Source organism: Astyanax mexicanus, chromosome 7, assembly GCF_023375975.1.
Source record: "Astyanax mexicanus isolate ESR-SI-001 chromosome 7, AstMex3_surface, whole genome shotgun sequence".
NCBI lineage: Eukaryota > Metazoa > Chordata > Actinopteri > Characiformes > Acestrorhamphidae > Astyanax > Astyanax mexicanus.
Genome location: NC_064414.1, coordinates 2,232,270 through 2,256,931, shown reverse-complemented (window position 1 = coordinate 2,256,931; position 24,662 = coordinate 2,232,270). Strand labels below are relative to the sequence as shown.

General features: G+C 36.1%; 1 protein-coding gene across 14 annotated transcripts in view; it reads right to left on the bottom strand.

Moving 5' to 3' along the window:
- Positions 1-188: 188 nt before the first annotated feature.
- lrrfip2 (leucine rich repeat (in FLII) interacting protein 2) overlaps positions 189-24,662 on the bottom strand; it is a 40,415-nt gene continuing 15,941 nt past the window's right edge. The window contains exons 7-28 of one of the 14 annotated variants that reach the window (XM_049481783.1): positions 24,500-24,574; positions 22,751-22,798; positions 22,452-22,511; positions 20,602-20,697; positions 19,767-19,814; positions 19,008-19,055; positions 18,848-18,904; positions 17,485-17,556; positions 17,011-17,124; positions 15,962-16,003; positions 14,282-14,416; positions 13,336-13,407; positions 11,120-11,290; positions 10,002-10,094; positions 9,610-9,702; positions 6,594-6,695; positions 5,622-5,754; positions 3,995-4,044; positions 3,132-3,252; positions 2,731-2,810; positions 1,935-2,039; positions 189-963 (exon numbers count right to left, since the gene is read on the bottom strand). In XM_049481783.1, coding sequence (XP_049337740.1) covers positions 853-963; positions 1,935-2,039; positions 2,731-2,810; positions 3,132-3,252; positions 3,995-4,044; positions 5,622-5,754; positions 6,594-6,695; positions 9,610-9,702; positions 10,002-10,094; positions 11,120-11,290; positions 13,336-13,407; positions 14,282-14,416; positions 15,962-16,003; positions 17,011-17,124; positions 17,485-17,556; positions 18,848-18,904; positions 19,008-19,055; positions 19,767-19,814; positions 20,602-20,697; positions 22,452-22,511; positions 22,751-22,798; positions 24,500-24,574 — 1,926 coding nt within the window. In that variant the 3' untranslated portion in view covers positions 189-852. The remainder of the gene's footprint in view (positions 964-1,934; positions 2,040-2,730; positions 2,811-3,131; positions 3,253-3,994; positions 4,045-5,621; positions 5,755-6,593; positions 6,696-9,609; positions 9,703-10,001; positions 10,095-11,119; positions 11,291-13,335; positions 13,408-14,281; positions 14,417-15,961; positions 16,004-17,010; positions 17,125-17,484; positions 17,557-18,847; positions 18,905-19,007; positions 19,056-19,766; positions 19,815-20,601; positions 20,698-22,451; positions 22,512-22,750; positions 22,799-24,499; positions 24,575-24,662) is intronic. The other 13 variants (XM_049481787.1, XM_049481786.1, XM_049481785.1 and 10 more) reach the window with 13 other exon arrangements.

Sequence of the window (24,662 nt, the reverse complement as noted above, 5' to 3'; positions counted from 1 at the left end):
CTGTAATTGTATTTTTTTTAATTTAATTTAATTTAATTTAATTGATGTATATGTGACTTTGAATAAGAATGCGTACTTAATCTTTAAACAAACTGACTGTAAAATGGTAAAAATGACTTAATTCTAAATAAAACCAGTTTAAAAAAAAAGTGAAACACTCCAAACTAAATCACATTCCACTCACACTCTCCAATTTACACATTTATTGTCAAGAAATATTTAAATATTTTGAAAAACAAACAAAAACTCATTGAAACCAGAACAGAAAGTTGGTTTTATATAGTCAGATCAAATGACTGAAATCCCTATATTAAATACTTGGGTTTTTTTTTTTTCTCTTCTGTACCGATTTTTTCCTTTATAATGCAAACCCTTAGTTTCCCTGTGAACAAAGGCACATTGCTGTGAACATATATCAGTGTGTAAGAGCTGCTGAGTGAAATTAGTTTAAAATACACTTTTATACTCATTCATGCAACTTATCGGGGAGGGGAAAACAGGAGGAATCAAGCACCCAATCCAAGCAATAAAACCCAGGTGAAGGACACGATACAAAGCTTCCAAACACAAAATACCAGCAACAACCGTCCTCAGATTCAGATCCGGATTCAGATTCAGAGCAGGAAAACTATTCTTAACCACAATCACGTTTACGCTCCCTTCTTCACGGAGTCGGGCTGAGCCGTCCCGCTGTTTTTGGTTTTGATGAAGGACTTCCTGTCTGTAACAGGGGGGTGTTTTTGGTTTCCCAGGTGTGTCGGGGGGCGGAGCAGCATTTGCAGTGAACGGCAGAAACAGTCTGGACTCCAGAAAGTTTAAGGGCTTTAAGATTGTGCAGCGCGGCCACGCCCGTCACTGCTGAGAGAGGTGAGCGTTACGATTGGCTTTCATCTTCTCCAGACGCTTCACCAGGTGGCTGTTGGTCATCTCCATCTCCTCGATTTTGTCCAGAGCCGTACGCAGCTGCAGAACAAGCGGAGATATGAAGAGGTTCATAACTGAGAAACTTTCAAAATGCAAAAAAATTCATAAAAGAAGAGCCTGTCCAAAATTCAATCTAAATAAATGTATTGTGTTTGTAACAGTGTTTAAAACTCCCATACTAGTACACACGCTATAGGTCAGCTCTTATTTTGAAGGTAAAAAAAAATATGTACCTAATTGTTATCGCTAGAAAGCTCTCTCGCGTTCAGAAGTGAGTATATTAGACTGTATTCTGCATGTTTACTGCGTTAAAACAAGCTACGTGAGATTAACCGCTAGCTGATATTGCTCTGGGCTGCCAAGGAGAGAAATTTGGGTAGATTAACATCCAGCACTCGTTTGACTTTAAAAATAATGCGCCTTATAATCTGGTGCACTTCATAGTGCGAAAAATACAGTATATATATATATATATATATATATATATATATATATATATATATATATATATATATATATTTATATATATGTTCAGGTGGAAAACAGGCTTAAAATGCTAGAAGTAGGGGCATTGATAAAGAGCCATACAATGAGGAAAAAGAAATTCAGTATTAAAGCGTACCAGTTACGCAAAATGCGTAGCTACATGAATTTATGCAATGGTGAAAGAAGAGGCAATTCTATTTATTACATGTTTTATTTTGTACACTGTTTTTGTTTAGGTCAAAACTCCTTATTTCTCCTAGTATATGCCTTAAAGTTAAACTGTAGACATTTAACCCAGCAAAAAATAAAGAAGTTCTGTAGATATTCTGACTGATTACAGGAATTAAACACTGCCTAGTACAGAGAGTATAGAATAAACTGTGTAAATAAGTGAGTGTTCAGTGTTTAGTGCTGCAGTTTGTGGAATGTTCTCTGCTTGGTACCACATATAAACATCTTCACAGTGCTAATATTTTAAAATGCCTCATACGTGGACATTCGTACACATTCCTCTGGATTCTTACCTCCCTCTGAAGTTTCCTCTTCTCAGCTTTCAGCTCGTCCTCCACCTTCTCTGAGTTATCAGCTGCTGCTTTATATCTCGACACCTGGCCTTCCAGTCTGCTGACCTAAACACCAACAGAAACATCAGCATTACTCACTGCAGAAATCCAGAAATATAAACACAGCAGTGGTTGGTGGTCAATAGTGGTTGGTGTGTTGCACCACCGCCTGCTAGTGAGCTACCACATCATGTAGGAGACTGCGGTTCAATTCTCGTTCTGGGTGACTATTTTGTGCTACGCCAATAAGAGTCCTTGGGCAAGACTCCTAACACTACATTGTTCCAACCCTGTAAAAGGAATAAATTTGTAAGCTGCTCTGAATAAAAGCGTCAGATAAACGCCATAAATATGCCCCTATCTGTATAAGCACAAGCATACTGATACAAACAAGTGCAACATAATGTAATATAAGGTACTGAATACAATATCAATACTCAACCATTAACTACAAGCCTGTGTGGGCAATTAAGAGGAATAATCAGCCTTGGACAGACACACAAAATAGTGCTTTTCAGCTACCAATTTTTGGGATTTAAAAGAAATTTGTAATAAGTAAAGTGCAAGGATCTGAATATCGCTCAAGCCAAAGTCCAAAAAAAAATATATATATAATGTACGAGAGACACGTGTATGATGTTCAACATACTACATACTAATAATAAATGGTGAAACACTCAATAAAAAATATATATATGATCACCTTAATATGAGTACCTGCAGAGTGCACATTAATTCAAAGCACACAGAAACTTACATTTTGTTCCATTGTACCCATTTCCTGTTCTGCCTTTGAGAGCTTGAATTTATATTCACTAATTTGTCTGTTGGCGTCTCCTACAAAACACAAAAAGCAGTGTTAAGATTAATTAAATCATTCAGAAATATATAATATAGTATAATTAAAAGTGTGGTTTTGTGCTTTAAAATGAAATTTTATCATCTTACATAAAAGACAATGAAAATAAAATTACATTTTTACATAAAAGAAAACGTTCTGTGTTTTATATCTAAACATTTATAAATAAGTTTAAAATATTGTCAAATTAGCCAAACACAATATTAATAAATAAACAATAAATCGTGAGATATACTGTATATATTCACTCATTTATATATATATATATATATATAATCTGTGTATGAATGTGCTCTTACTCTGCATTTCGATTAAGTGCAGGTCAGTGCCGTTCTCCATCCGCTCTCCGTCTGTGTAAACACTTTCCATCTTAGAATGTTTCTGGCGCTCTTCATCCAGCTGCATCTTCAGTTTCCTGATCTGAAAGAGGTTAAAAAATATATGATTTTAAAAATATAATAAAAATTCAGTTTTTTTTTCTCTCTCTCTCTCATTTCGACACTTTTTTTTAAAATGAAAAAATAGAGAACTTAAGTTGTGCGTCATTCTGTAGTCCTTGTATGCCCATATTTGGAGTTCCGGGTCTAAGCTGAATTTCTCAATGGGTTAAATGAATGGGCTTTTTTTTTTTTTTTTTTTTTTTAGAATTGCCTCCATCACATTCTGTGTTGAATAAATATGTTCAGAACCCTATAGTTTTTATTCTGTGTACATTTTCCCCCTGAACATCACCTGATCCTCTGAACTATGAGATTGTTAAAGAGTTGTAATGAGATTAATGCTATTTTAAAGCTAAAGCTAAAGCGCACAGTAGCACAGTATGCTAGCAGGCTATGACCAGAGCTCGACAGCCAGTTTAATAGCACTGTTAGCCTGCTAGCATACTGCTAGCATACTGTGCTACTGTCCTGCGACATCAGTTCAGTGTGCTGTAGCATTTAGCTCACATGTAGCATTATATACACATATTAAAACATTTAGGGTTCTGAACATATTTATTTACCACAGAAGAGTGATGGAGGAGATTTTTCTAAAAGAAATTCAGCTTAGAACAACAAGGCACTGCCTACAAAATAACGACGCGGCTGCAGTGATCTGTGGAAATCTTCTACATTAAACATGACAGAGTACACAAACACAACTTATTTATCTGTTGTCTTACCTGGGCTAAAAGTTCATCTTTTTCCTCAGCAAGTTTTCGTAGCCGAACATCTGTTTAAAAAACAAAAAGAGAAATGTTTCACAAAAAAATAAATAAATAATAATATTTTTTTAACAAATTTAGATGCTCCCAACAGTAGAACCATATGCCTTTTTCTGAAAAAAAAGTACTTTTTTGAGCATACTCTTTGCAATTTTATGTTTTCACCAAAAGCTAACAGACGTGCACATTAAAATTAATTGTTAAAAAAAATATCTAATGTAATTTTGCAAATCTAACACTCTTAACACTGATTATTTTATGTACATTCAAACACCCACTATAAAAGCTTAAGTCTTAAGAAGAAGAAAGAGTGTGATTGATCTAAGAATTCTGTTGTGATTAATCCTGTACATTTTTCAAATCGACTGAACACAATATTGATATATTTATCTCACTTTTTTTGCTGGCAAAGATCCAGCCATTAATGCTTAAATATTTATTTTTTACCAATATATCTCATATATATCTCTAAAAACACGCAGCTGAAGACCATAACAGATTGGAGTTGAGAGTTTTATCCACTGGTGATTAATATAGAGCTAAAACTCCTCTCTGATCCACTCAAACAACCCAGAGCTAACAGATCTCAGGTCAGGATCAGCCAGCAGAACCTAAAATTAGAACCCAGCACAGAGACGAAGCTTCAGCAGCAAACAGCTGCCACATAATCTCAGATACGACCTGAAATAAATCCAGACCAAAGAGAAACACGCCTCTTCAATTATTGATATTGTAGGAATATTTAAAAAATATATAATATTCTTATCAATATTATTTATCTTAACTGCCTTTTAAAATTTAATGTAGATATATATATAGCTATATATCAATATATATTATATATATCATATATCAAGTTACTATTTTAGCTTTTTTTTTTAGACCATTTTCATATTGCATCAGAATTGTATTAATTGAAGAATAAACCAACAGAAATGCTCCAAAATGGCACAGATTTTCATTAAATGTTATTGGTTTTGTCCTAAAAAGTTAATAATAATAATAATAATCATGATTTACATGATTAAATCACTTACAAACACAAACACTCTCGATAAGCAAAGACATCGACTTATGAACAACACTAATTATTTTAACTCAGGATTAGAGTGACTTTACTCAACCTGGTGGGGTGCAAGGTGTCCAACCCCATTTTTTTTTGGAGGAAAGTGTTGGATCTCCATCTCTGATACATCAGCCAACAGATGCCTGTGCTGCCCAGCATCACAATGGAAGTAAAGCAGGAAGAGAGCGCCATCTACCTACCCAGAGAGAGCACGGCACATTTGGGTGCTCTCTCGGACTCCGGCTGCTGATGCAAGCAGCATTGCCTTAGTCCACTGGACCACTCAGAGCCCCCTGCACTTAGACTAATTTGAGCTTAAGTGTTTAAATAAGGTATATACATGCCATTTTTCAATCAAAACCTTTTTACCTTCGACTTTTTTAAAGGTTTTGGAAGCAAGTCATTAAAAATGTTGCATGCATTTACAGAGACTTCAGTGTTTGAAAGCAACATTAGCCAACGATCATCTGTTAGCATCATCATGCGAGCATCTTCACTGCAGTACTGTCCCAGACTTACCCAGAGGTCCATCTCCAGCTGACTCCAGGACCTGTGCTGCTTCCTGTGTGACAACAGTGATCCCTGAGGTGGGGGGCTCGTGGTTCACATCACCGTTGGGGGTTCCCTCAGGAATGATGACCAGTCCGTGTTTCTGCAGACAGAGCATTAATAATCTTTAAATAATCTGTAAAAAATGATTAAAATGAATAAAACTCCATATAATTATATTTTTGAATGCAGTCTAATTTGATTTTATTTTAATTGTTTGTTTGCAGTTTACATAGTTTTGTGGTAGATGTATGTTGTTACATTACTTTATTTTTATTTATTTTTATATTTATTATTTTATAGAAATTTTAAAGAAAAAGTCTTGGGAAGTTACTGTGTATGAAATAAACAAATGTTTTTATTTAGATTTTTTTCTCGTTTTTAAACAATGTATGAAATTCTAACATTTGTACTATATAATACTTTAATATTAATTTTGCTGCAGAAGTATATACTTAAAAATACTTTTTTAAACAATTAGTTGTGAGTGCACTATAGGACAATGTGGGCGTGGCTTAAGCTTTTGTTCTTGATGGCTTTATTTTTTTCCCTTACAATACTTTTACTTTTTATACTTTAAGTAAAAGTGTAAAATTACTTGTTTTAAAACTACTTAAAGAGTAAAAAGCTCAAGTTGATGCTTCAACTTCTACAGAAGTATGTTACACAGTTTTAAATATATTATAAAGTTTTAGGATGTTTTTTATGCTCCAAAGCGTTTCCACTTTGCCAACCTCTTTCATTTTCAATCCTGAGTCTATGATCCTGACATACGTACAATTTAACAAGTCATAGAGGACAGGTTAACATACAATATTTCATTTTAATAATCCATTTAACATTCTTTGTAAGACGATACTGCTTTTAGTGTTGTGTTCTGGTTTTATCATCATCATCATCATCATCATCATCATCATCGTCAGGCTCCGTCGCTGACCTTACCTCCACTGATCTGGACTTCCCCTTGAGGTCAGCCAGCTCATCTCTGAGCTCGTCCCTCTCATTCCTAATGCAATCAAAGTACTCTTTCTGCCTCTCTAAGGCCTGGCCAATCAGCAGGCAGGAAGAGAGAGAAGAGGCGTGAGGAAAAACAGTGGAGAAGGGAAAGACATGAGGATGCACAGCAACATGATGATCAGCATGCAAAGAGAGAGCAGATATACACAAACACACACACACACACACACACACAGACTCAAAGTCACAAGCAGAAAATACTAGCAGGAGCAAGATGCCAGTGCATGCCAACTCAGGCAGGGAGAGCGGGCACTCATACTGCCAGAGCACCCATACCATCTGACTGCCCTCAGAGAGAAATATAGAGTATTTACTGTAAATCTGTGAACTGATAACTAGACAGAACGACTTACATCAACATAGAGCTAGCTAGTTAGACAGACAGACTAGACTGCTAGCTGTACAGAACAACAGGAAGACAGATACATAGACAGCTAGCTTGCTAAATAGTCAGCCAGACAGGGAGACTACTAGCTAGCTACCTAGACAGAGTGAAAGCTAGACAGACAGCTTTATGTATCCAGGTGGCTAGCTGGCTGGATCAATAGCTAGACAGTTAACTAGTTAGACAGCAAGACAGTGAGACAGACAGGCAGACAGACACTAGCTAGCTAAATAGTAAGGCAGACAGGGAGACTACTAGCTACCTAGACAGAGCGAAAGCTATACCGATAGCTATATGAAAACAGGTGGCTAGCTGGCTGGATCAATAGCTAGACAGTTAACTAGATAGAAAGCTAGACAGTGCTGCAGCTATATGCCTTGATATCTACCTAGTAAACAGACAGAAATACAGACAGACAGATAGAGATAGACTACTTGCTAACTAGCGAGACAGATAGCTCTATGGAGACAGACAGTCATATGGATACAGATGGCTAGCTGGATCAATAACTAGACAGTTAACTAGATAGACAGCTAGACAGTGAGACAGACAGACACTAGCTAGCTAAATAGTTAGACAGACAGGGAGACTACTAGCTACCTAGACAGAGTGAAAGCTAGACAGATAGCCCTATGGATACAGATTGCTGGCTAGCTAAACAGACAGACAGACTGATACAGACATAGACAAAATACTAGATTCCTAAAAAGAGACAGCTAGACAGAGAGCTTTATGGATACAGATTGCTAGCTAGATCACCAGCTAGACAGACAGTTAGACAGTGAGACTGAGACAAATAAAATAAAATCTCCAGTGAGGGTAGTGGTGGTAGTAAGCGCCAAGATATAGTAATAAGTTGATATTTGTGTATGTGAATAATATAATAAATAAACGTTCTGATAAAATTCTGCTAAACTGCAGCAAAATGCATTTTTCATGCACATCACCACATTCAGAAGATTCTGTCTACCTTCTGTGTTAAGGACGAGAACCATCAGACTGCTGCCAGTGATACAGTTGTGAGAAAAAGTTCATGAACCCTTTGGAATTATCTCGATTCAAAAACAGAAACAACCCCTAAAATGTGATCTGATCTTCCAGTCGATCATGATATTAAATATCAGCTTTGATAAAACAGCATTTTTTTAATATCACATTCATCTTGCTTTTCTCTGCAATTTAGCTACACAGATTACCAGTGCCACCCAATCCGGTTTAAATGCATCTCAGACCACCTCCTGAAGTGGTTTGAGTGATCGAATTTGTATACTTAAATGATCTGATATTAAATTATGATTAAAACACATTAAAATTCACAATTACATACAACAGCCCTGCCCATCGTCCTACCCATTCACACTGAAGCTATAAAGAGTGATGTTACAGCACAGTTAATGGAACAGTTCTGTAAACTGGATCAGCCAAACGGCATACAATATTATACAACATATATATAACATCAATAATGATATGGCAGTGAAAAATTGTTGTATATCGTCATTGTCAATGAAAAATATTTGTACCTCCAATATGAAAATGAAAGTCAATGTAAAAAAAAGAAAAAAGTCAATTTGGAGCATTTCTATTGGTTTACCAGATTCCAGAATCATTCCAGATTCAAATTATGTCAAAAATGACATATAATGACGACAATAACAATAACAATGGAGATGCGAGAAAAGTTTTTGCGTGATTTAGTAATATTGTTGTGTATGTTAAATGACCAAGATCAGAGAGATCAGATCCCATTTTTGGAGGTGTTTAACTGGTTTGGTTTAATCTTAAGGACAATTTATACCTCTGTGATGAGTCAATGATGAGTTATTTTTTTGAATAATTTAAATAACTTTTTCTGAAAAAAAAGTACTTTGTTGAGCATACTCTTTGCAATTTTATGTTTTCACCAAAAAATTTTTTCCACAAATTGCCTCACCAATTCACTAGTAATGCTCTCAACACTAGAAGAGTGAGTACAAGAGTACACCTTCTCTAAAATCAAGTCAAATCAGACTCCGCCTCTTTCCAACTGCAGCCAATCAGAGAGCATATCACTAGGCAGCCAGCACACTTTAAGGAAAGCGCCGGATCCCCAGCTCTGATACATCAGCTAACAGACATCTGCACCTTCTGTACCCAGCCAGAGAGAAACGGCATGGCAGAACCAATTGTGCTCTCTCGGACTCCGGCTGCTGATGGAGAAGCAGCATAACAGGCAATCCTCGGACATACTGGCAGCACCTCAGTCCGCTAAACTACTTAGTTTACTCAATTTTGCGTTAGTATGTTTGTGTATCTCAGAATGTACACTGCAAAAGAAGGGATATGAAGCTCAGTGGACCAATCAGAGTCGCTGAGGTAGATTCTGTGCAGAAGCATAAATCAGCCTCAATCGTTCAAAAACTTTTTACACAACTGTAAACACTACTGAATGCAGATTAGAACATGCATGTGGTTCTTCTCCATTTAGAGAAACTCAGTGTACGGTTCTCAGTGAAGTAGTTTTTTAACAGCAGGCTGTTATTATTTCTCACACTTTTCACCCTAAAATCTTCATACCGCGATCTTTTTGTCCTTCCAGTTAACAGTTTCCTGCAGGTCAAACACCTCTCTGGTGAGGGAATCTAACTTCAGCAGATTGTTCTGGTTGTCCTAGGAGGCGTTATTCACATGGAAAGCCGTGGAGTGGAAGAAAGGACAGAATCAGGACAGAATCAGGACAGAGGCAATGAGGAATAATACAGTAATGATGATAAACACAAGACGAGACTTAAACTGAGAGAAAGCAAATGAGGAAGTAATGAAGGAATGAGAGCACATGGAGCAGAGATCTCTACCTCACACCTTCGTCAAAACTTAGTGCAACTCTGAATAAATGTGATTAAATCTTAAAAAGGGGTTTCTGCAATTCTGCACAAAGTTCAGTATAAAAAAATGAACGTAAATCTCACCTCGATAAGCTCATCCCGCTGACGGATTCCCTCCTTCAGCTCCTCCTGTTTGTGCGTCAGGACTGTGCATGTGTGCTTCTGTCTCTCTAATTCCTGGAAAATACAAAACAAACACAAGAGCTGATTTAAACTGGGGCTACATGATGAAGCATTTCAGCAACTGAATCATCAAATATTTAATTCATTTTTTTAATTTTTGCTGTTTGATACACAATGAAGATTTATATTCCTCATTCTCCATGGCATATCTATCACAGGCTGATTATATCTGCTCAATATCATTTATTTAAATATTATTTTAGGGATGCACAATGACTTCGATATTATATTATCGTTATTTTTTTTGCATCTGCATTAGACTGATGTGTAGTTTTGGCCAATATTTTAAACTGGTATCTGCTGACATATTTATTGTATGCCAGAAAAGGCCCAAGCAATGGTAGCTGCACTGCTGTACTACAATTGGCCTACACTGGCAATGCTACTACAAAATCGATTTATTTACGTTTTATTTAAGGAAAATAATATTTCAATCTAATATTTATTTCTTAATTTTTTCAGCTACTTCAATTTCCTCTATTTTTATATTTTATTTATTTGTGTTTGTCTTTCATTATTCTAATTATTTATCTCTCTTTTTTCTTTTACTGCTTTATATTTTAGCCTGTCCGATTTATTCTAAATTATTTTATTTCTTTTTAATAAAATCTTACATTGTTTGCTTTTCTAATGCTTTTACCATTTTTTTGTGTGTTTTAGCTTACCCTGATTAAATAGTTAATTTTAAATTTTTTTTTTTTAAGTTGTAAATGCTCAGCTACACTGAAAATAAGGGTAACCCTCAATGTATTCCCTGTAATTGTATGAAAACATGTATATTGGCATTGGCACATATATACAGAATTTCCACATTGGTGCATCGTGACATGTTCATTGGATTATTGATTATTGAGGCATGAACTATTGCTGATCAACTACAGCTGGTCTTAGTAGAGGATCGAACTTGTGTAAACAATATCACTAATTATTTCGCCTCATAATGCGACCTAATGGTCAAAATAATAATAGTAATAGCACATTAAACTACTGCTCAGACAGCTGTTAATGAACATCTGTACCTTTGACTTATCCTCGGTTTCCCTGCGTAGTTCCGACATTTGCTCCTCCATTTCCTCGATAACGTCCTTTAGCGTGTCCACCTGGTAGATGAGGTTTGCCTTATCGTTGTCGAGTTGTGCATTAGATACCATGGCCTTCTTATACTTCTCCTCCACCTCAGACAACGATTCCTGCAAGCACAACACTGCCATATTACTAAAAACTCGCATTCAATTAGAATTAATGTGGCAAAACACTGTTTTCTAGTTGTTCCAATCTTGAAACAATGCAACCAGAATAAAATCCATTAGCAATAGTGCTCAAACTGAAGGCTTTGGATCTTTTTTATAATAATAATAATAATAATAAAAAGCACAACTGAATAGAATATAACAGTTTAGTAATGTCAGCGTGAAAAACAGTGTGAAAACTAGCTGAACATGCAGGGCCCTTTATATATACGGATATCGATGTAGACTTACGCCTTTTAGACGGATTTGAAGTTGTGGAAATTAATCATTTGCGAGATACGAAGTAAAACAGCAGGAAATATTGGCACTGCGTTTAATAGATAGAGAGAGATTGGATCCCAGAAGGACTACAAGACTGCTGACTTGCTCAGTTTCTCCTGAACAGGCTAGTGCTGAGCTTCAGCTAAGACTAGCTAACATTAGCTAGCTGATTGATCACAAACACTAGCTGGTAGGGATGGGGATTTTTTATATAATTTCAACATTTGAGTCTCGTGTTCATTCAGGTTATCAAGGAATCAAGGTTATCAAGTATTACAAATATGAGGTAAAGTGGCATGCTACAACATGCTAATGTGAACTGCCATTAGTCACAGCTGAGGAGCAGCATCGGTAGCAGCCAATGTAAGACAAAAAGAAAATAGAAAAATCAATAGTTTGACTAAATTTAGCTATTAATGTGATTATATGCCCATATGGACTGTATTAGGCATGTTACACACTAACTGTAATATTATACATATAATTTCTTTAAATGCAAATTTAAATGAGCTTATTTCTGCTTCCAGACTGGTGGAAAATGAACAGTAAATATGAAGTTAACAACTGCAGCTTCCCAAATTCTCTTTTTAGACGTAGGCATGCCACATCCAGGTCAGAAACCAGGCCAGAAACTGGGTCAAAGACTCGTCCTCCTGAACAGAACCGAGCAGCATCGGGTCAAGTCTCACCAGCGCAGAACACGTCGTTCAGGTTATTCCAGGCTGACCCGGAGTTCTGAACCGGATCGCTGACCTACAGAACTGACCGAGACACCGATCAGGTTAAGAAGCTAAAGGTGGTTTAAACAATCCATTCAGATTTAGAGAGTTTCATGCGAGGTTCATGCTTTCACACGGGGAATAGTGCAGGGCTGTCACTATCGATGATAATACTAATACTACTACTACTAATCTTTTTTAAGACTGGTTATTAATAATAAGTTCAGAAAAAGAAATCATGGTGTATTATCGTACGTTTACAGATGAACTCCTGTCCTTCAGTAAACACGACCAATCGGATTGCTGCTTAAGATTTCAAGCCGGAAGGGGTCAGCATGCTAAAGGAAAATTTGGGACTGAATTTGGTGATCTGCGCAAGCGCAGCAGCCAGAACAGAGCAGTTCATTATCGCGCAAAATATCAGAAACTACTAATTAAAGCTGGGTGTTGACAAGATCTACAAGATGCAGGGAATACAATTGAATATATTGCAATATATAGTGATACCGTAAGCAATATATTTAAGAAATATTGAACTTTCAATGTATACAAACACAGAAGAGTGAGATCTAAACACACAGTAGAGCACTGCTTTCTATTGAGTGGGGTTTAAACACATCTAAAAAAAAAATATTTGTCAGACACCTTTCTTTTAATCGATTTCGTAATTAATTTAAAATAATGTTTTAAATGTTTAAAGAGTGAACTGACATTTCAGTTTTAAGTGTTTTGAATAGGAGGCTGGTCTCATATGACCGACAGCAGACTTTTCTAAGATCTTTTAAGATCCTTTAAGGACTTTTAAGATAATTCTAGTGAATTTTAGTGAAACAATGCAATTGTGACAGCCCTAAAGAAAAGTGCCAAAATCCAGGGTTGGGGTGTTTAGGTGGGGTGGGGTGAAAGAGTGTTTGGAGGGGAATTTGTGCGTGGGTGGGGGTTAGTGGGGTATCACTCCACAGCGAGGAGGAAGAGAAGGCATGCACTGAGCTCAGGCCCCTCTACCTTCAGCTCTTTAAGCCCCTGCATGTACCGCCCCTCTACATCCTGAATCTGGTCCTTTAGATCATAGATGTCCTGTTGGGGAGATGGGAGGAGTGACTGGGTGAATGGAAAAGGAAAAGCAGGAAAATCATGGGAAAAATCTGGCACACACTGTCGCTGGAACCACGAACCACTGGAACCACCGTATACACAGACTGGAGGTCTGTTCCCCCCACATACAGAGACAAACACCACAGCTTAAACTAACAGAACAGCAAGAAAATCATCACCACGGCAATTACAGCCAGAATTAGTGAGAAAAAAAAATCAGAAAAGACAAGAATCTGCCAAATTTAAACTTCGTCAACTTTATCAAATCCATACAGACCAGTACAGATTAGTACACAAATTAATACTCTCTTAATATTGTTTCCATCCAATAAGATGAAACAAAAAGACTCTTCTGAGACAAAGCTTCAGATGCATCTAAAAAAAAATTAATATCATTGAATAGTTACTTCATTTCAGTTTGAAACTCATATTTTATATAGATGTTTTAAACATTAAACATTTATTTTATGGTTGTTGAATTAGAATATTATACAAGACAAATTGGTACTTTTGGCAGTGTGGGCAGTGTGCCAAGTCCTGCTGGAAAATGAAATCTGCATCTCCATAAAAGCTGTCAGCAGAGGGAAGCAGGAAGTGCTGTAAGATTTTTGGGAAAATAATGCAGTGGATCAACAGCAGCAGATGACTTGGCTCATGATAATTTTACAGCACTTCATGCTTCCCTCTGCTGAGATTTTTTTTTTTTTTTTTTATGAAGACGCAGATTTCATTTTCCAGCAGGAATAAACATACTTACATACATATCTTTTTAGTGCCATATCATGTTTATTAGAGCAGTATTAAAATTTCTACTAGTAGTTCACCGTTAATGAGAGAATGAGAGTCCAGGTCTTACCCTCAGTTCGCTGAGAGAGGCGTCGGGGTCAGCGATAATACTGGACATGTCCCCACTGCCCCGCCTGGACGAGCTGCCGCCCAGAGAGGCCAGAGAGGCAGCGGAGAGGCCGGGTGTGGTGCATCGAGACGATGGCTGCAACACAGAAAGAGTTGGAGACATTCATGATTAAGATACAGCTGAAGAAAATGATATTACTGTATACAATATTGTTTTAATTGTGGTAAATCATGACCATCATCATCATAACCATCATAATCATCAATATGTATAAAATAAAAAGTTTATTGTCTACATCATGATAAAATTAGTCTTTTATGAACTTGTGTTTCCACTCCACAGTTTTGAAACTGAAACTGAACACCTCCACTGAGCCCTGTCCCATTAATTCTTGATGAGCTACAGGAGTTTTGGGTCTCTGTGAACATCACGCTTTACCTCTCCGCAGAGGAAGAAGATCTCAGTATGGGCTGAGGGTAGATAACTGCACCGCTCTGCACTAAACCCCGAGTCTGAGATCAGATATTATTTGGATTTAGAGGAATATTGTAAATAGCTGTCTGACTGGAAGATGCTAACGCACACCAGTGTTCACATCCTGGAGAAGCGGCCAAATTCCACCTCTAAACTGTCCTGAAGCAAGATAAAGGAATTTAAACCATATAAGGAGATTTTAGGAGTTATTTTAAGCAAATGAATCTGATGTAGAGCAGAACTGCTGAACAACTAGTGAGGAATTCACAACACTTCCCAAAATATTCAGACACCTACTCATTACACGCTACTGTACAAACCTTACTACCTCAAAAACTCTTATACTCACAATCTAACTAATTCAATTACTAAATAATAACTAATTAATTAAATTTTTCTTTAAGATTTTTTTCTCTCTCTTACACTTTCTTTGAGGGGAGGAATGTCGCACAAGATCTTTTTGGTCTTTTTTAATATTTTACTTTTCCCGCGTTTTTTTTTTTCTTCTTGTTTTCTTGTTAAAGATCTCAATTCATAGTTTTTATTAATTTTATCAATTTTATTAATTTTGCGGTGATCTCTATTAAGAATTAATGCGCTCTGTGAGACGTTTTTGTGTTCCTGTTTTAGACTGTTTTTGTTCGGTGGAGGATTTGTGGGCGGCTAAGAATAACAGGATTTTGTCTCTTGTTTATGAATATTCATGACATGCAAATGTCTCGCTTCTGATTGGCTAACACCACTGCGATGCTCTCTTCACAGCTCTGCAGTGGGCATTCGTGAGCCAAAGTGGGTGTGGCCATGAAACCTAATTTACGGGTTAACTGGTTTCTGCCTGGTTTCTTTCATTGGCTAAAGCAGAACATGAGGGTAGAAGAACAGTTTCACCTACAGCAGCATGAATATACAACATACAATATAAAATATACAGCTTGGAATATAGCGCTTCCGTTTATTTTAGTTACAGTAAGCTTAGATTTCCAGATTTCCACTAAGGCAGCATTAGCATTAGCAGCATTAGCAATAGGTGCTAGCTGTGGTTAGCTGTTAATGCCACCCAACAGCGCTACACTGAAGGAGCACTAAAGATTTTTTAGGAAAATTAAAGGATTTTAATAGTGTCTTATAGTGCGAAATATACGGTATGATGATTACAATAAAAAAAATCCCTCTCTTCATCAAAATGAGTTACTGAATGATACTCACCCGACTGAAGGAGTCTGAGAACTGCTTATCACTTTTCTCCAACTAGAAGAAAAGAACAAAAGGAAAAATAATATATTAGAAAATGCTCAGTATAAGAAGTAAAGTTCTCTCTGCAAACCTGCGGATTAGAAGAAAACTAGAGCGAGAGTATTTAGTCAAATAGCTGTTTGTTGTAAAAGACAGACAGCAATGTTTTTAAGCACTTTCCAAACAATTTTAGACCTGCAAAACACAAGCATACGAACCCTGAAAAATAATAAAATATCTTAATGTACAAAGTTTGTTGGACGGAATGCAGACAAACATTAAAAAGTACACACCTTAACAAACAATATTTCAGGCATTGTCATGCAGCTCCCAAATCTCATGAATCTTTCTAGAATATTTCTGTACTGCATAGATGAGAAGCATTTCCACCAACTCAGAGACCAGCAGACAAATGTGTGTTAGATTAACACATGCAGATTCAGATTCTATGGGTTATTATAGTACAACACAATATTTTAATCAAAACAATACTGAAATATTGCAGATGTCTATGCCTACAAACTTCTGAGAATAAAAATGTCCAGTTCATGTAATACTCGAATTCCAGTTCGAATCCCAGTCATGCAGCTTGCAATCGGCTGCCGAAGACCAGAGAGAGCACAGTTGGTCTTTATCTCTCTGGGTGGGTACAGTAGACAGCGCTCTTTCCCCTCATCACTCCTAGGGTGATGTGGATCAGCACAAGGCTGCATCTGTGAGCTGTTGTCTCAGAACCGGGTCGCTGCGCTTTTCTCTGAGCATTAGCGCTGTGATGCTACTCGGCAATCCTACAGCATCAGCAGCAGTTCAAAAAGAGGGGGAGTCTGCTAGTCTTCACCCTCCTTTTGTTGGGGCTGGACTTAAAAAAATGTCAAACTATATAAAAAAGTAAAAAGCTCATGTTATATTGAACACAGTTAAGAGTTCAGATGTTCAAACAGAGACTCAGGTTGTCTTAAGTTGTCTCAGGTTAGCAGGTGTCCACAGCAAAACATGCAGCACATCACTGTCCCATCACTTACGCTGTCTAAATCTGGGATGCTCAGATCGTCTAAATCAGAAACAATACTCCCCCTTCGGTTGGAGCGACTGAAATAATCAGCAGCGGTCGCGCTCACATCAGATATATCAGACGACTAAAAGATAAAGGCAGGGTAAAGATGAGCAGGAAAGAGGAACACAGGATTTAACATACGTAGTTAAAAATGAGAATAGATATGGGTATTCAGTCATCTCCAATCCATGAGTCTCTCTACACTCTACTGTTGTTGATCTGATCTGAAGCTACATGGAGTTTGGAGGTGTGTAGTGATGAACTCTGGGTGCAGCTATTTTTCTTCAGATTGATTTATCTGAAAGCAAATCTCAAAGCGCCAAACTATCAGGAAGCTTTATTTTAGTTTTATTTTATTTTATTTCCTATTCTAGTCTAGTTTGATTCGTTTAGTTTGAGTTTTCTTTGCAGTTGTGTTGAATGAGCACCACCGCCGGCTCACCACACTATCCCTCCTCCCGCGGCTGTACCGATCCTGAGACACAGTGCTGCCAGAGTCATCATCAGAAGAGGACTGAGAGAATACAGAAAATAACAAAAATCAATAAAATACATTACCCTTCAGAAACAGCTTTCAGTCTGAGACTGAAACAGAAGCCTCAAATTCTCAAGTCTCAGAGCAATATTGCAAAACTCTCATCACACACACTCATTCAGTTAAAAACAAAAGAGAAACGTTACTTTAAAACTTAACCTGAGGTAAATACACAGCCTTGCACACACTTGCATTTCTGCTATAATGCTCTGCGGAGCTAGTGCTAGTGCATCTCAAAAAATTAAAATATCATTAAAAAGATACTTTTATTTTGTGAAACTCCTATAGGATATACATGTATTACACAGAGTGATCGATTTTGTTGTTGCTGAGGTGATGCTAGGTGATTGCTAAATTGTAGCTGTGGTGTTTGTGGTGGTTGCTACGATGTTGCTAGGTGGTTGCTATATTGTTGCCGGGGTGATGATAGGTGATTGCTATTGTGTTGTTTGTACTGACCCAAAAATCCGTGTTTTAGAAAATTCTAATATTATTAAAGGCCAATTGGTACTTTTGGCAGTGTGGGCAGTGTGCCAAGACCTGTTGGAAAATGAAATCCGCATCTCCAGAAAAGTTGTCAGCAGTTTTTATATGAAAACACTGCACTGACTTTGGACTTGATAATATAACACAGTGGACCAACACCAGCAGATGACATGACTCTCTAAAAGTACCAATTGGTCTTATATATAATATTCTAATAGTGACTTCTGGGTTTTCATTGGCTGTAAGCTATTATTATCAACAATAAAATAAATAAACGCTTAAAATAGATCAATCTGTGTGTAATACATCTACTAAATTACTGAAATAATGTAACTTTTCAATTTTATTCTCATTTTTTGAGATAGTATATAAGATAGTATAAGAGAACACACTATTTTAAGACTAACTCTTCACAAGCAAGCGTTTATATATATATATATATATATATATATATATATATATATATATATATATATATATCAAGCTGAGATAACTGCATGCCGCCAATTATTTCCATTCAAAACACAAACAAGTTATATATATATTTTTTATATATAAAAGATTTTTTTATTTTTGCAGTGATTAATAATCAATTCCCTGAGCATCCTGTAATTCTGCTCATATTTATATATGAGCTACCAGTTGCTACAAAATCCAGAACAAGATCCTGAGTTGAACACATCTAAATAAACAAGCTATTAGCACCGCATGCTGGAGTGGATCTCAGCATGCCGGGGTCGGGTTAGTAAAGACGTGGAGGTGAAGCACGATGCCCAGCGCTTACCACAGGGCTACTGCGGGTAGAGCTGGCACCAGAGGAGTACCAGCTGCACTCAGACGGCTGTGGGGACAAGCAATCCATTCAGACAGGTCCAAACAGTGTCTTATTATTACAGAGGGCTGAGCTCAGATACACAACACACACAACACTAACACACACTTACAGCTCGGGAACTGTACGAGCTGTAGAGTCCGTCATCACAGATCGAGGCCTGCGGGCACAGAAACGGAGATCCACCAATCGGAAAAGAATGAAAACATGATTTTTTTAAGAAAAGTTCCTTTAGAAAGTGTGAGTGTGACTGCCGAGCTGATTTGTGGGTGGTTGCTATGGTTTTGTTACGGTTTAACTAGGTAGTTGCTAAGCTGTTGCTTTGGTGTCCATGGTGGTTGCTATATTGTTGCTGAGGTGATGCAAGGTGGTTACTAAGGTGTTGCTGTGGTGTCCGTGGTGGTTGCTATGATGTTCCTAGGTGGTTGCTATATTGTTGTTAAGGTTTTGCTAGGTGTTTGCTAAGGTGTTGCTGTGGTGTCCATGGTGGTTGCTATGGTGTTGTTAAGGTTTTGCTAGGTGTTTGCTAAGGTGTTGCTTTGGTGTCTGTGGTGTTTGCAATGTTTTTGCTAAGGTGATGCTAGGTGGATGCTAAGGTGTTGCTTTTACATCGCTTTAAGAACAAAAGGCAACTATTATCCACAGGCCCAAATTAATCCAGCAGTAAAGGTGGGCACTGTGCTGTGTGTGTGTGTGTGTGTGTGTGTGTGTGAGAGAGAGTGTGTGTGTGTGTGTGAGAGAGTGTGTGTGGTGTGTGTGTGTCCGTTTTCCCTGAGCTCACATATATAATCAGATCTAACCGTTCATCAGTATGTAAATTCACTAACTGTCCTACACAATTATCCACAGCCTGTATGCAAATCACACTGACCACACTGTAGCTGCGCGTCAGGCCTGTGGACACGGTGGTGGGCGTGGCCTAAGAGGGGGAGGTGTGTAAGGGTTAGAGCACTGTGTGTATATTACATACACAATATAAAATTCCAGGTATCAGAAAAAATATTACATTAGATCTGGCCAGTAGTTTAAACAATAGTTTAAAAATGTATACACAGCTCTGGAAAATATAAAGGCCCCTTAAAATGTAATTTCTTTGATGTTACCAAATTGAAAACCTCTGGAATATAATCAAGAGGAAGATGGATGATCACAAACCATCAAACCACCAAACTGAACTGCTTGAATTTTTGCACCAGGAGTAAAGCAGCATAAAGTTATCCAAAAGCAGTGTGTAAGACTGGTGGAAGAGAACATGTCATGATGCATGAAATTTTTTTTAATAAAAAACAGAGTTATTCCACTAAATATTGATTTCTGAACTCTTAAAACTTTATGAATATAAACTTGTTTTCTTTGCATTATTTGAGGTCTGAAAGCTCTGCATCTTTTTTGTTATTTCAGCCATTTCTCATTTTCTGCAAATAAATGCTCTAAATTATGATATTTTTTGCAATACTTTGAAGTTGGGAGAAATATCTAGCTTATAGAATAAAACAACAATGTTCATTTTATTCAAACATAAACCTATAAAGATCAAAAGCAGAGAAACAGATTCAGAAACTGGTCTATTATTTTTTTCCAGAGCTGTATATAAAAAAATAACTCTTCAATTCAATTTCAACGCCTGATCAAAGACTTTTGCATCGTGTGAGACAATATAAGAGGACAGGTGGACAACAGACAGACAGACAGACAGAGAGACAGACCCGGGACTGATAGGAGGAGACATTGGAGGAGGGAGGAGGAGAAGGTTTGATGTTCTTTAAACTGCTGTAGTTCCTTTGGTCATGATATAATCCAGTCTAAAGAGATCACACATTAAAAACACATCAACAGACGCCTGGAGAAAAACACCAAGTGGAACAGTGAAAGTGAGAGGAGAAGAAGATGAACACAATGATCAAAAGAAGTGAAACATATTTGAACAACAGTTTAAATAAATATATTAACATAAAAAGGAACTAATCACCCAAATCTTAAGATTTGGAAATGATGTACTGAACACTAAAACACAATACAATACAGGTCTAGTGCCTCTGCTGGCAGGTTGCGGTATGACATGTGATGTGTAGCTCCGCCCACTCCCATAGGTGTCAATGACAAAACAGCCCCACCCATTTTTCATCTAATTTTCTCCTCTTTCCATAAACTTCCCCACCAGAAATCATTTTAAAGTTATTTAGGTATTTCCTAAATAAAAGGCGGGGCTAAACTTAGGAATAAAGTAACTGACAGACTGCCAGGGAACCATCAGTCTGCATTACATGGAGTAGCTGAGTTAGAAGAGTAGAAGAGCAAGGAAAGTAGCCAGTTATAAACCTTTTCCATATAATAATGTACATATATTTATATAAACGAATTGCCAACAACTAAAATAAATCTCAACATAAATTCAAGTATTATTTTTAATTGTATTTATTGCATGATTAGTGTATATAAGTGTGTGCGTGCGTGTGTAAGTAAGTAGTTAATTAGACTGAAATTAGCATATCAGTTAGTTCATATATAATTTGGTGACACATACATTTAATACATAGATTTCTGGCCAAACTATTCTTATTCTCTGTCAGAAATTAAAGTGTTAAAATTAAAATGGTTGTCTTTATTGTATTAGCTGTCAGTCCAAAAACCAGAACATAGTCACACTGTGCAGAATAGGGTGAGCTAAAAATACAAAAGTTAGAACTAATTATTATTAAACTGTTATCAATTTTTAAACATTAATAAACATCATGCTCTTCTGTACATCAGTCAGTATGAAAGCTGCATCATTCAGAGCAACATACAAAAGTAGAATTACACACATGCACCTTATTATAATCCTGTCCAGCAGCACAGGAGCAGCAGGTTAGCGTTAGCATTATTAGCGTTATTAATTTAACCTGAAGATTTTAACATTAACCTCAGTTAATTAAGATTCATTAAACACACACACCTACCATCTTAGACCACCTCCCGAAGTGATGTAATTAATCATATTTACAGATATATATTTACCTTGTATAGTAAGTTTCTTATAGTCTTATATATTTTCTATTGTTCTGTGTTTTATGTTATGTTTGAATTTGTTTCTTCTTGTATTGTTGCTGCTGGATGCCTAAATTTCCTTCGGGATGAGTAAAGTATCTCTCTCTCTCTCTCTCTCTCTCTCTCTCTCTCTCTATCTATCTATCTATCTATATTCATATTTGTTTTATATGCGTCTCAGACCACCTTCTGACGTGGTTTGAGTGAATCTACTGAACCAAACTCAACATCGAACAAACAGTATTACTACAATACAAAAAAAATCTTAATAAAACAACCCTAATAATGCTGTTTACTAAAATCACAGACACGTATATTTCCCAGAAGGCTCCGCAATGAACTAAACTAAACTAAAAAAAAAACAGTAAATGGATCCAATATATGATTAATATAGTAGATAAATGTATGTAGATTTTAGACGACAGATTTAACAACAATGTGTAACATGTAAACTTATGTAATTTCAAACTCTGTAAATTCAGTTCTAGCCAATAAAATCAATACTCAGGATGAGGTCAGAAGCACTGACCAGTAGATCTTTCCTGCTGGTATAGGAAACCGGCTTGTGAAGGTCACTATACAAAGAGCTCTGAAAAGAAGAAATTATAAAATGAAATACTGGTTAACTCTTGCTACTCTGATGCATATGCTCTAAAAATTAACACTTTAAAAATATAAAAAAAAACTGACAGAGTGAACAGACTCTTTAACGTTTATTATTACTAGCAGGAAGTTAAAACAGATTTTTCAGGCAAGTCTTTCACAGATAAGTGAAAGATTAGATTATGATTTATGATCATAATCAAAGGCCTTAAGGACTGTACATACAGTGGAGCGAGAGCTCTTCAAAGAGGAACTACTGTAGAGGCCATCAGACTGCAGAGAGAGCACGACCACACAGAACTCAATTACTTTTATATCATTTTTCTGAGTGACATCAACAGTCATGCTGTTAAATTAGAAAGTTAAACTAAAACAATTAATCAAAAATCACTAAAATTAATGTTTCTACCTGCAAAACAGTGTGAAAAGGCCAGTAAAGTGTTGAGTTATATGAAATGTTAAAGATTGAATGATGATTTTAGTTATAAACATCAATCACTTCATAGGATGATAAAGAGTCAGGTTTATATTAGGGATGGGTGATACGGAGATATGAGTTTTTTTTTAGTAATATGTTCAAGAGAAATGGTGATGTATGATATGATAAAACTATTAAAAAAGAAAAAAATGTTAAAGTATTAAGCCAAAACAGTTAATTATGTGTAACATATGAAAATATATATTAGCAATTTAAGCAAATAAAAAAAATATATGTATAATGTATATTAAGAGAGTAATGGCAAAACTTTTTTTTTTACTAATAACCTACATTCTTTTTCTTTCTCTTTTCTTATTTTTTTCTTGTTTTTGATTTTAATTGAAATAATTTACTATGTTAGAAATAACTGTAATAGATGTGATTGTCATTTGAAGATTGTCATTTTAAAGTCACTATTACAATAATAATAATATAACTGCATAATAATAAAAATATTACACCTTTTTAAGCACAATAAACTTTTTTTAAATAAAAAAATAAAATAAAAACTATAACAGGAATTCTATCAGTCATTCTATCATTCTATATATAATAAATAAATAAATAAAAAATATATAAATAATGTTTAAGCTCAGTTTAATTGGTTCTCCGCACTAAGTAAACACAATGGGTAATAATAATGAGGTCGGCAGAAATTACAGCAATAATGTCCATAAGCTGCACTAGAATTTGTTAACATAATTATTGGGACAGGCCTAAAGTAGTACACTTAGATAAATGAGAAGAGTACTGTCAATAACTATTTTTTTTTTAAATGGAGAGGAATGGCAAACACATGCTAAACATAATATAGTAATTAGATCATAAGAAGAATGAAATCATGGTGAATTCTGATGGGTCTAAAATCACAGAAAAACTGGAAATAATAATAAATGATGGACAGACAGATAATATTTATATATTTTTTAAAATATAGACTAGATAAACTGTAAATAAAACTGTAAATAAAAGCCTGAATCTCTGTAGAAGAGCTGTGTGTATTATTTTGGGCAGGACAGGCGGAAGATAAAGTAGGTTATCAGAACAGTCTAATCAGATCAGCTACTGCAGAAACTGGAACATGACAGATGTTGACATGTTTCCCACATCTGGACTGTTTAGAAACTGTTTAGTTCTGGGTATTAGTTGTTTTAAAAACCCTATAACAAAAATATTCTTTAGAATAGTCAACAGTTCTACAGTGACAAGTGATATTGACTGTATATTACAATATATATATATATATATATATATATATATGTGGACTATTAACAGTCACTACAGTTAGTTAATACTCTAATTTTAGCATTTAAAAAAGCATAGCCTACGCACAGTCGAGTTAGTGGTGATGCGATAGAATTAATTACACCACTATTGAGTTAGAAATGAGAGTTAGAGTTAGAAATGAGCACAGCTGCATTCGCCTCCAATCCACGATCACGTAATAAAAACACCACTGCAAACTAAATCACTGAAAGCCAGTCTGAGAGACGCACCACCAGGCCTTTCCTCCGGGACGAGCTGCTCCGGCTGGAGGAATGAGAGTTACCGAGCAGAGAGGAGGTAGAAGACTTTAAAAGGAGGAAAACAAATGCAAGAGTTTACCAAAAAAAAAATAAGATATAAAACCTTTATAAAATCTCTTATATTATTTCATCC